The sequence below is a fragment of the Theobroma cacao genome, chromosome 1 (genome assembly GCF_053813885.1).
Source record: "Theobroma cacao isolate CCN51 chromosome 1, ASM5381388v1, whole genome shotgun sequence".
Lineage (NCBI taxonomy): Eukaryota > Viridiplantae > Streptophyta > Magnoliopsida > Malvales > Malvaceae > Theobroma > Theobroma cacao.
This window is the reverse complement of record NC_142639.1, coordinates 2,345,936-2,356,992: the sequence shown is the minus strand read 5'-3', so window position 1 is coordinate 2,356,992 and position 11,057 is coordinate 2,345,936. Positions and strand designations below refer to the sequence as shown.

At 35.7% G+C, this 11,057-nt stretch overlaps 3 protein-coding genes across 4 annotated transcripts; 1 reads left to right on the top strand and 2 right to left on the bottom strand.

Moving 5' to 3' along the window:
• The first annotated feature begins 96 nt into the window (after positions 1–96).
• On the top strand, positions 97–2,446 carry LOC18611072 (Pentatricopeptide repeat (PPR) superfamily protein). Its single transcript, XM_007047095.3, has one exon. The coding sequence runs from the start codon at positions 240–242 to the stop codon at positions 2,292–2,294; it is 2,055 nt and encodes a 684-aa protein (XP_007047157.3). The 5' UTR covers positions 97–239; the 3' UTR covers positions 2,295–2,446.
• Positions 2,447–4,636: 2,190 nt separating this feature from the next.
• Positions 4,637–6,408, bottom strand: LOC18611071 (uncharacterized). The gene is made up of 4 exons (XM_018121260.2): positions 5,754–6,408; positions 5,456–5,642; positions 5,127–5,341; positions 4,637–5,016 (listed from the first exon to the last, which is right to left on the bottom strand). The coding sequence occupies exons 1-4, from the start codon at positions 6,310–6,312 to the stop codon at positions 4,847–4,849; spliced, it is 1,131 nt and encodes a 376-aa protein (XP_017976749.2). The 5' UTR covers positions 6,313–6,408; the 3' UTR covers positions 4,637–4,846.
• A 2,034-nt stretch (positions 6,409–8,442) lies between these two features.
• RTNLB13 (Reticulan like protein B13) lies at positions 8,443–9,561 on the bottom strand. Of its 2 annotated transcripts, none has more exons than XM_088802846.1 (4): positions 9,413–9,561; positions 9,157–9,343; positions 8,859–9,087; positions 8,443–8,743 (listed from the first exon to the last, which is right to left on the bottom strand). In XM_088802846.1, exons 2-4 carry the CDS (start codon positions 9,319–9,321, stop codon positions 8,562–8,564), a joined length of 576 nt encoding a protein of 191 aa, XP_088658972.1. In that variant the 5' UTR covers positions 9,322–9,343; positions 9,413–9,561; the 3' UTR covers positions 8,443–8,561. The 2 variants fall into 2 exon arrangements, with proteins under 2 accessions (XP_088658972.1, XP_017969501.1); XM_018114012.2 differs by having other exon boundaries at positions 8,859–9,064.
• Between the last annotated feature and the right edge of the window lie 1,496 nt (positions 9,562–11,057).

Sequence of the window (11,057 nt, the reverse complement as noted above, 5' to 3'; positions counted from 1 at the left end):
AAATAATAATAAATAATTTTTAACTAAATGTAAATTAAAATGTATTTATAATTAATATTAATGTAAACAATCTTTTGGATTGGGTTTAACATTGAGCTTGCTGCTCGTGCTTTGGCCCAAATTCACCTTGAATCAGGCTTCCATCTCTCTATAAAAGTCTTGATTTCAAATTTCACACTAAAATTAGAAAATCATCACCATAGCCAAAACCACATTTTACACGAAAATTTCTTAAAACAATGAAATCAATAAATTCCAGAATTTCCCATTCTTTATCTTTGTTTCACAAAAACAGAGCAATATTCGCTTCTTGGTTTTCTTCCCAAACCCAAATTCATAAACATTCCCCTCGGAAAACATTTTTCAAACCAAACACCAAAGACAATCTAATAAACCAATTACATAATTTATGCAACCAGAAACGCTTAAAAGAAGCTATTCAAATCCTCAATCAAATCGAAAAACCCCCAGCTTCTCTCTACTCCACTCTTATCCAGCTTTGCTGCCAAAACAGAGCTCTTAACGAGGGCAAATCAGTTCACCAACATATAAAAATTTCTGGGTTTTCAGCCGGCCTAGTTATTTGTAACCGTCTTTTAGATATGTACGCCAAGTGCGGGAGTTTGGCAGATGCCCAGAATGTTTTCGATGAAATGACTGAAAGGGATTTGTGTTCTTGGAACACTTTGATGTCTGGGTATGCTAAAATGGGAATGCTTAAAGAAGCAAATAAGTTGTTTGATGAAATGCCTGAAAGAGATAATTTCTCGTGGACCGCGATGATTTCGGGTTATGTTCGTTTTGATAGGCCTAAAGAAGCTTTAGAGCTTTACAGAATGAAGGAAATGAGCATGGTTTCTAAGTTGAATAAATTTACTGTGTCTAGCGCGATAGCTGCTTCTGCTGCTATGGGGTGTTTAACTACAGGGAAGGAGATTCATGGTCGTATAACGCGAGCTGGGTTGGATTTAGATGAGGTTGTTTGGAGTGCTTTGATGGATATGTATGGGAAATGTGGGAGTATAGAGGAAGCAAGGCGGGTTTTTGATAAGATCGTGGATAGAGATATTGTGTCTTGGACTGCAATGATTGATAGGTATTTTGAGGATGGGAGGTGGGAAGAAGGGTTTGAATTGTTTTCGGAATTGATGAAATCGGGGATAAGACCTAATGAGTTTACGTTTGCTGGGGTTTTGAATGTGTGTGCTGATCATGCTGCAGAGGAAATAGGGAAGCAGGTTCATGGATGCATGACAAGGCTTGGTTTTAATCCTTTTTCTTTTGCTGCTAGTGCTCTTGTTCACATGTACTCCAAGTGTGGAAATGTTGAGAATGCCAAAAGGGTGTTTAATGGGATGCCTCTGCCTGATCTAGTTTCATGGACTTCTTTGATCACTGGTTATGCTCAGAATGGTCAGCCTGAAGAGGCTTTGGAGTACTTCGAGTTGTTACTAAAATCTGGAACCAAACCTGATCACATTACTTTTGTTGGGGTTCTTTCTGCTTGTACACATGCTGGATTGGTTGATAAAGGGCTAGAATATTTCCACTCAATAAAGGACAGACATGGATTAACCCATACTGCTGATCATTATGCTTGTATAATTGATTTATTAGCCCGCTCCGGCCGATTTCAGGAAGCTGAGAATATCATCGTTAAGATGCCTATGAAACCAGATAAGTTTTTGTGGGCTTCCTTACTTGGTGGTTGTAGAATTCATGGAAACCTTGAATTGGCAGAAAAAGCAGCTGAAGCATTGTTTGAGATAGAGCCTGAAAATCCAGCGACCTATGTTACTATGGCCAACATATATGCCACTGCTGGAAGGTGGGATGAAGTAGCAAAAATCAGAAAGAAAATGGATGACAAAGGAGTGGTAAAGAAACCAGGTTTGAGCTGGATTGAGGTCAAGAGAGAGCTACATGTTTTCTTGGTGGGAGATACTACTCACCCAAAATCCAAGGAAATAAATGAGTTCTTAGTTAAACTTTCAAAGCGAATGAGGGAAGAAGGATATGTCCCTAACACCAATTTTGTGCTGCATGATGTGGAGGAGGAGCAGAAGGAGCAAAACCTCTCATACCACAGTGAGAAGTTAGCGGTTGCATTTGGAATTATTGCTACTCCTCCAGGAACACCAATCAAGGTTTTCAAGAATTTGAGAACATGTGTAGATTGCCATAATGCCATTAAATATATTTCAAAGATTGTTGACAGAAAAATAACTGTAAGGGATTCAAATCGGTTCCATTGCTTTGAGGATGGGAACTGTTCTTGTAGAGACTATTGGTGATTTAGACAAAAACTTCATTAGACAATTTTCTCCAGGCCTAAAATGCTGCAGCCTTTCAACTCAATTTTTGACTGTAGGAAGGCCATTGTTTATACAATAGTAGAAAATAATAAGTTATGGCATATTGAAACTGATAAGATATTCCAGCTTCAGGAATACAGTGTATCTTTGCTAAATACCTTGTTTGATCATGTGGATATACGTTCTAATGATCAATTTTGGTGGTATGATCATATTTTACTGAGGGAACCCAAGTAAAAGTATTCTTTCTGGTATTCTGAACTGGTAGAAGCCATTTGCTCCAGTGGGCTGTCCTGTTGACAGACCTGTTATTTGGTTGAACAGTTGAATCCTCTAAATGTTCAAGTTAAATCTGAATGTTACTTCATTATTTTATGGAACTGAAGTTGTCCATACCACCAAGTTTTACTGTGGCAGTGTAGCTTCTATAATTTTGCTCGAGTGATAAAGATATATTTACCCGAAGATCCTTTGAAGAGAAGCATCCACTTAGTACTGTTTCCCTTGTATGCGGATAGCTATATATATATACCTCTTCCACTGCTCTGCCGAAGGGACCTCTGCAAAGTTATGAACTAGCCACGTTGCATTGTTCAGCTGCACAAGGAAACTACGCCATCATCTTTGAAGATGCCATCAGTCCTTGATGCAGTTGCATACTTGCATTATTTCCATAATGTTTGGAATCACTGATAGGAGTAAGTTAACATATTTCATAGATGGACATGAAATTAGTGGTCGTATCATGTGCTTGTAGAAAATCCCCATATAGCTTTCTAGCTGCAGCTCCAAAATCATCGTTCCTAACACCGGCTGCCATTGCTGCATCACCGCAGCAAAATTCCTATAAGGAGCAAGTTTAAGTTTTTGGTTGCAAAGCTCTGATGCTTCACTTGGTAACTTTTATAGGGAATATTGTGGCAAGATAGGTTAAGTATATTCATTTCAAGATGGAAATAACATCTCAAGTATTGACCTGGTATAGTATTTGCTGGGTCCGTGGAGTCTTCTTGTCACGTGACAATTTGTACTTACACCTGTTAACCTAGAAACAGTTTTGTAAGAGTCTGACTCGACCAGCTCTTCATGCATATTGCTGTCATGAAAGTTGAAGTTTAAGGGAAGCACATACAATAAATTGCACAAGAAGAAACAAAAAGATTAAATAGAAGAAACAACACCATACTTTATACACCACCTTATGTTGTTTACATCTGATCTCAGAAAGATAAGCAAAACTATTTTAAATCTTTAAATTTACATGGAAACCTAGTTGCTTACATTGAAATTAATCTGCATTTATGAACAGCATATCTTATTCACTTTTCTTACTCGAATTAGATACCGGCCGGTACTATATGTTCGGCCCCATTGAGAATAAACAAAACAAACTACACCCAGTACAAATTTTGGATCGAGCGGGACAAAGCCCATACTCTTGAGTAGATAGAGCCCAAGCCGAAGTTGGGTCTAGTTTTACTAATTAAAGCCCAATTTCTTTTATTTGGTCTAGCCCTTAGACGGCCTTTTATGTAAATATGTGCATATGTATGTATTGGTAACAAAGATGCCTGTGGCACATAGAGTTTCTCTCTCTTTCTTTCTTTTTTTCCAAGTTGTTTACCAAAAAAAAAAAGTCTTAATCTCAGCTTTAATTTTTTTTTTATAATTGAGAAAGTGAGGTTCAAACCTTACTCTTTAAACAAAGAAATTATGCACCGATCAATGAACCAAATGCTCGGATGCATCCCGTCTTTAATTGTTCATTTATATTTTTAATTTTTTTCACAATTATAACTAAATTTGAAAAAATCATTTAAAAAGAAACTCTTATTACATACTTATTCCGTCAAAATAATTGAAGACTTTTTTCATTACAAATTTTCGCTCCAAAGGATGTGATGTTAAATTAATGAAAAATGGATGATCACTTTTTTAGTATTTTATATTACTGAGAGGTGATATGAAGATATTTAGTCTATCTAAATATTATTAATAACTTGTTTATTTTGACTAATACTTGTTATCATATTCAGTCTATACAACTTGTGCATAAGTAATATCCATTACAATGGTCCCAAAGTGTCTAAAAATAATATAATAATTTAGTCATCCAGTTCATTATAAATTATAGAAGTTTTTATGGTTGAAGTTGATCAATCTTTTCACCGTATGCATTTTCCTATTGTCTTAGTTGAACTAAATTAGTTTCGATTCTTCAATCTTCTGAAGTTAAGGATGTGTGTTTTGTTCTTTTTTTGGAGATCTCAAAATCATGATTCTCAGCAAACAGAAGTTTAGATTTTAAACCGAAACCTGGGGATCGATGTAATGCTAATTAAAGAGTAATAAGCTTTACAACTTCAGCAAAAAACGATGACTATAAATCAATCGTGGTTGCCATGAATTTTCTAATTTATTTGCGACTTGCAAGTATAGAAGCCAATTCCAGTACCAAGGATGAAAGCGTTGATGATGAACTCATGATCTTTGATCAGACAAATATGCCTGTGTTGAAACAAACAGCAATATCAGTTTTGTTTCTTTGATTTCTTCCTGTTGTTAATCACTGCATCGATCAGCAGCCCCAAGACCATCTCGCAGACTCTTCCCGATTGCATCCTCACCATATTGCCAAAAGTCTTCATTTTATCTCCGTGCTTCGCAACCATCGGAGGAACCGTTGTACCCATCATAACACCTGCAGTAACAAAAGGAAAATTAGTTTAACAAAGAAAACGAGGCTTTTGGTTGGTGGCTAAAAGCACGTATGGAGGTTCTGAAAAGTTTCGATGTTATATGTACTATTACCTTTACAAAGTGTTGGCAGATCAAAGAAGCTTCCAACGCAGGAGAAAATTAGTAAAAGGGCAACCGTTTGTGGAAATACAAACCATTCTCCCTCAACATCAGTGGCATGAAATATCCATCCTATTATTTGATCAGTCAGTTCCCGACAAGCGTTTGCAACCTCCATGGCAACCTTCTCTCGGATATTCTCCAATCTGGACTTGGTTGCTTCTTCTCTGAGATTAAAAAGAGTAGTTTCCATCGATCCCTGATCCGATTTAAAATTTAGAGGAAGATAAAAGAAATGGAATTCGATTTCGGATATGAAATCAACTACGATATTCACTCACCGGTCAAGAAACCGATTTACGTTTCTCCAGATGAACAATGAAGTGACAAAGAAAATGGCCACCCATGAAGCAATAGTGATGAAGTTGTATTGATAAACTTGCTGCAAGAGCCATGTTGCAGTTGATGAGAAGAGAAGCGTTCCGCTCAGCTTCTTTCTCTTCCATAGAGCTATATCGTTTACAATCTCTGCAACAAAACAGAAGTGTGAGCGAAAACGAGGGAGGGATAGCGGCACATGCAAAATCATATTGGTAAAATCTCATAAGCAAGTTGATCAGGTAGAGATCAGGAACTGACCTGCAGGCTGAGAATGGGCAATTTTCTTTAATCCAAGATTTTCAAATGAAACATTGGATCGAATCAGATCAAAAATAACACCACTAGTATTTCTTGCACTTGATTGAAAATCTTCAAGTATAATATAAAAGAAAAATGAGAACATTAGCTTCAGTTCATCAACAGCATCCAAAATTTGTCTAGTATCCCCCAAAATCATAACCGGGAAGAAGACTTGCAACGTTGTACGAATAGAATTATCCAGTTCGATGAGCTCCTTGGCGAACTTGTACTTCTTGTAATAGTTCCACGAGTGTACCCCAGCGCATTTATCAACAGCTTCCTTGGCTTCATTCAATAGATCCAACAACCTTTCGATTTCCTGTGAATCTGTCGACCGACTTATCTCATTGATCCTGGGCGTGATCCAGTTAACTGTATCGTTGAGGTGATTGAGAAGGGGTTTAAATCTTTTGGTTGTCGTTATTACTCCTGCTATGGCTCTCAATAATGCGTTAACTGCGGTTGCTAGAGTAACCCCCATACCAGCATCGCGTAATGCAGCAGCGTTCATTTTCATACGAAGGAACTTGTTTTCCCTTTACACATAACTTGTAACAAGAACATAAGGTGTATATATATTTATAGTTACGTTGAACTCCAACAAGTTTTGCTTCTTGGAATCTGCCCTGTCCTTCCCCTGGAACTGATTATATGTTTATTTGACCTGGTCTGTTTACTTCAGTACTGTATCTACTAGGAAACCTTCCCGTCTATATTTAATTACAACTCGAACTTGATTTCTATAGTTTAGAAGCAAACTTATCTTGGTCCGTTAAGTGCAAGAGTCAGCACGACATCATATGAAAATGGGAGAAACCACCACGGTATTTCTAAAAGGGGGAAAATTGATGAACACAAAGATTATCAATTAAACATGACACGAAAAGGAAAAAGATATATATTGATTGTAATAGCTTGACCTATGATTGTGCGCATGTCATCGATGATGTAGTATTCTTCTTACATTGAAAGTTCCAAAACTAATGAAAACTTTTCCTGGTTCGAGCTTCTTTATGTGTATTTTCGTAATTTTATATTGTTACTTGCAAAACATAGGTATGTATATTTTCGTAACTTTATATTGTTACTGGTAAAACATAGGTGTGCTCCTCGAATTCAAAGTCATGACTTCTTTATATAACAAATCTTATATTATAAAATATATGAAAATTTACGTTTCATCCAAACTTAACAATTCCTTCGTCTTAGATTAAAACTTGTAAGTATAGGTAACCCACCTTTGCCAATTGGCATGTAACAACTATAAGCTATCCATAACTACTACATTTATATATCAAAGTCATGTAATATTAACGGCAGTGGATGTAAGTAATGGTCATATTGTATATATGAAGTAATTTCTTTGATCTTTGACGGTTTATTGCATGTGCGACTAAATTAATTTGTTCCTATTGATTTAACTGATAAAAAGGAAAAAATATTGATCAATTTGCATAAAATAATTAAATGTTTCTCAAGTTCTCACATATATAACCATCAAACTAAGCAAATGAGAAAGGTGCGTCTAAAAATACAAGTCAATTCCCACTAACAACGTCTTGAGATAAAATAATCAATAATTTTGTAATTTTTGCTGGAAAAATTGATGGGTGAGTTGTTTATAATTAGAAAAATGATTGGTCCTTTAATTCAATACATAGCTACCTTATTACCTACTCCATTATTTATCAAATTGCATTATTATAAATAACCAGACAAGGAAAAGAAAAATACTAGAGAAAAGGGGCAGTTGAAAGAAATAGTACAACGAGAATTGAACACGCTTTAGCCATTGGACCTTGAGTTGAAATCGCTGCCAATATTGCTTTTACCCTCAAATTATAGGGTAGTACCTTTCAGGATCCGAATTCACCTTATATTATACCTTGTAAATAATTTTGTTTAATGTTTAGTTTTTCCACCATGTTTCATTTATTAAATAGTTTTAAATTTTTTGGCAAACGTCTTCGAATGCAATGACAGAATCGTGAAATTACCCTAAATTCTTTTATTAGATTTAGCCCAAGCCTTTGTTGGGTTTAGCCCTTGGAAGCCGCTATTCTGTAAGGGCAATAAAAGAACACTGCAACAGATAAGTTCTTATAAACTATCTAAGCTGTTTGGTACGTATATTTCTGAAATTAAAGTAAGATAATACATTTATATATCGAAGTAGACGACGTTAATTATGATCAAAGGCAAATTAAATCTCTGCCAGGGTCTGTCGTCAACGTAGGAAAACGCAAAGGTCTCGAGTCTCAACACAAAAAACGAGCAAAGCAAACTAGTGAAAGATGACAGGGAAAGGGAAATTAAGGTACGTAAACAGGAAATGGTCACATGTTTTAGCCATCAGCTGGTATTAAGTCGAAGGCAAATTATGGCCCCTGCCATGTTCAATCTGCCAGGGTGAAGGCTAAAGTAGTTTCAACAAAAAGGTTGCTAGCTCAAATGGTCGAGCAAAATCACTTGCTTGAGCCAAAGCTTCGGCTTAGCCCTTAATGGAATTCCGAAAAATATTATGATCCTTGCTTCGTTTCCTAATTTAATTTGTAATACTAGCACAAATTAAGCTAATTCCATAATATTCTTTTCGGACTTATTCAGTTTAATAATTTTTTTAAAAAAATTTAAGTTTTGAAATTCATTCATAAAACAGGGGGAAAGCCAGTTTAATAATTGGAGCTGATCAAGAACGGGCGCATGAAGGGTGACAACGTTAAGAAGAAAAATTACAGATAGCATGCCTAGAAAATCCAAGAGGCACTACTCAACTTTCTTCTCTTTATTCTCTTCTCTGACAATTTTACTCTTCATCTTCCTTATCACCTTCTCATCAAACATCTCGTACAATCTTCTGAATTGGTCCTTCACCCTCTCCCCACACCTCTTTATTTGGTCTCCATACTTCACATATATCAGAGGAACTGTCATGGCCGTCTTAATGCCTGCAAGAACCGAATAACAAAAGAAAGAAACAAGAAGAAGAGGAATGTTTCATTAGGAAAAAGAGAAAGGGAGAGTGGCATGGTTATTGAGATTATCAATTAGTTTAATTATTACCTATGTAAAGAAGTGTTAGCAAATCGCTTCCAACATAGGAAAGTAACAACAACCCAACGACTGTTCTTGCAAATACCAACCAGTCCCCCTCAACAGTCACATGAAACATCCATCCTATCACTTCTTCGATAAATGTTCGACAAGTGTTTTCAATCTCCAAGGCAGTTTCCTTCGAGAGTTCCAAATCGGACAAGTTTGGTGGCTCTCTAACACCACAAGGCAATGCACACTATCAACATTAATCCACATATTTTTGTTTTCACGAAAGAAGAAGACGAAAGAAGGGAAAAGATCTTACTTGCCAAGGAGCCTTAGTACATTTCCCCAAAGGAACAGTGAAGCAACGATGAACATGGCCAACCATGAAGCAACAGTGATAAAATTGAGCTGATAAACTTCCAGCAATACCCATGTTGCTGTTGAAACGAGGAGGACAGTTGCGCTCAGTTTCTTTCTCCTCCATAGAATTATATCTCTGAAAGCATCTGCCCCCCAATAAAATAAGTTATATTAAGAGAAAGCTATCAGAATCGTAAGCTTGCTGTGGAACTTACCTAATGCAGATCGTGGTGTGGCAGACATGCTTCTGATTGAAGCTAACAAAGCTGAAAAATGCTGAAAGAAAGATATGGAAGCCTTTTTCTCTCTCTTTAATGATTTGAAATTTCAAAGTAAATTGTTTCAGTGTTAAGGTGTTGATAAGAAAGTGCAGCACAAAGAGATGTTTGTTTTACACGTGCAGAAGTATAGAGAGACGTGGAAGCCATGCAGCTCTCGTGGCAGCTTCCACTGAGAGTTTCCTTAATCCTTATACGGCACACAAAGGCAAATTCTTCCTCCGAGTGACATACAACAGCTCATAGTTTTCCATTGAAATCCTTTTTGTAATTTTCTTACAAAGGGGAATCTGGTCTCCTAAGTAGAGAGAGAAAAGGCTGCAAGCCAGGCCTGAGGCCTGTAAACATAATGTAAATTGTAAACGCGTAGGCCCAAGTTACTCAGCATTTTGGAGACCAGCTGGCTTCTGCTCACTGCTCACACCTGCCTCTAGCTGGGAGCAGGTCTCCTTCAAAACCGTGACTGATCCATTGAAAGAATACTCTATTTTTGGGCTTTTCTTTTCACTACAGAGTGACAAAGAAGAAACTCACTAGGAGAGCAAAATTGTAAAAAAAAAAAAAAAAAAAAAAAATTATGATGACTATGTAGTTACAAGGATAAGTACATACACTGATAACTGATACTGTTTACAAATAAAGAATTTTCAAAGATAATCTTTGTATTTTTCTTTCATCAATTTTCAATTTCATTGATGAATCCAGGTGGGGGAAGTAATTGCATGGAGCAGTGTAAGTGGGGGATATCCTTCATGCTTTCCATCATTATTATTACTCTCGATCAATTGCTACCCAACTGTTTGTCCTCTTTAATTTATTCACGACCAAACACTATAATGAACAGAACAAAACAACGTTCAACTCCCATCTTTTCTTTTGTTTATTTTGCGGCTTAAGTCTTGTTGATTATTTTCTCAAGTGATACATGGAGTACAATACAAAAGAATGAGAGACGTGTAATTGCTAGGGCAATGATGCTCCCTACTAATGTTAATGCTACCTAGTTGTATTTTGAAAGGGCATAATAACCAGTGGGAATCTTGGTTTTGAGTTGGAAGTGGACAATGTCATCCTTTTTTTTTTCATTTATTGGCTAAATTTTTTGGGAATATACAATGCTAGCAATCATCAATCGACAATATTGTTGTTTATGCAAAAAAATTGAGCCTTCGATTTAAATTGACGATACTTTTAGGGCTTAGATTGACAACATTGTTGGATTTGAATAAGAGTGAATAGTAACCAATTTTAATCAATTCAATGACTCGATTTAATAAGTTTTGAATTTAATCAGTTATTTGATTTGATTTATTATTTTGATTAATTTTTTATGTTTAAAATTTACAATCAAATTGATAAAAAAATATTATTAATATAGAATATTTTAAATATATATTGTTAATATTTTATGTCTAATATAAAATATTAAAAAACAGATCACACCCATCAAATATAAATGAGTTTCAATTATTTTTATTTTAAGATATAATTCAATTATTTTTCTTATAAAAATTTGATTAATTTGATTTTCAAATTTTAAGACCAAACTAATCAAATTAACTAAATACCCACTCTTAAGTTT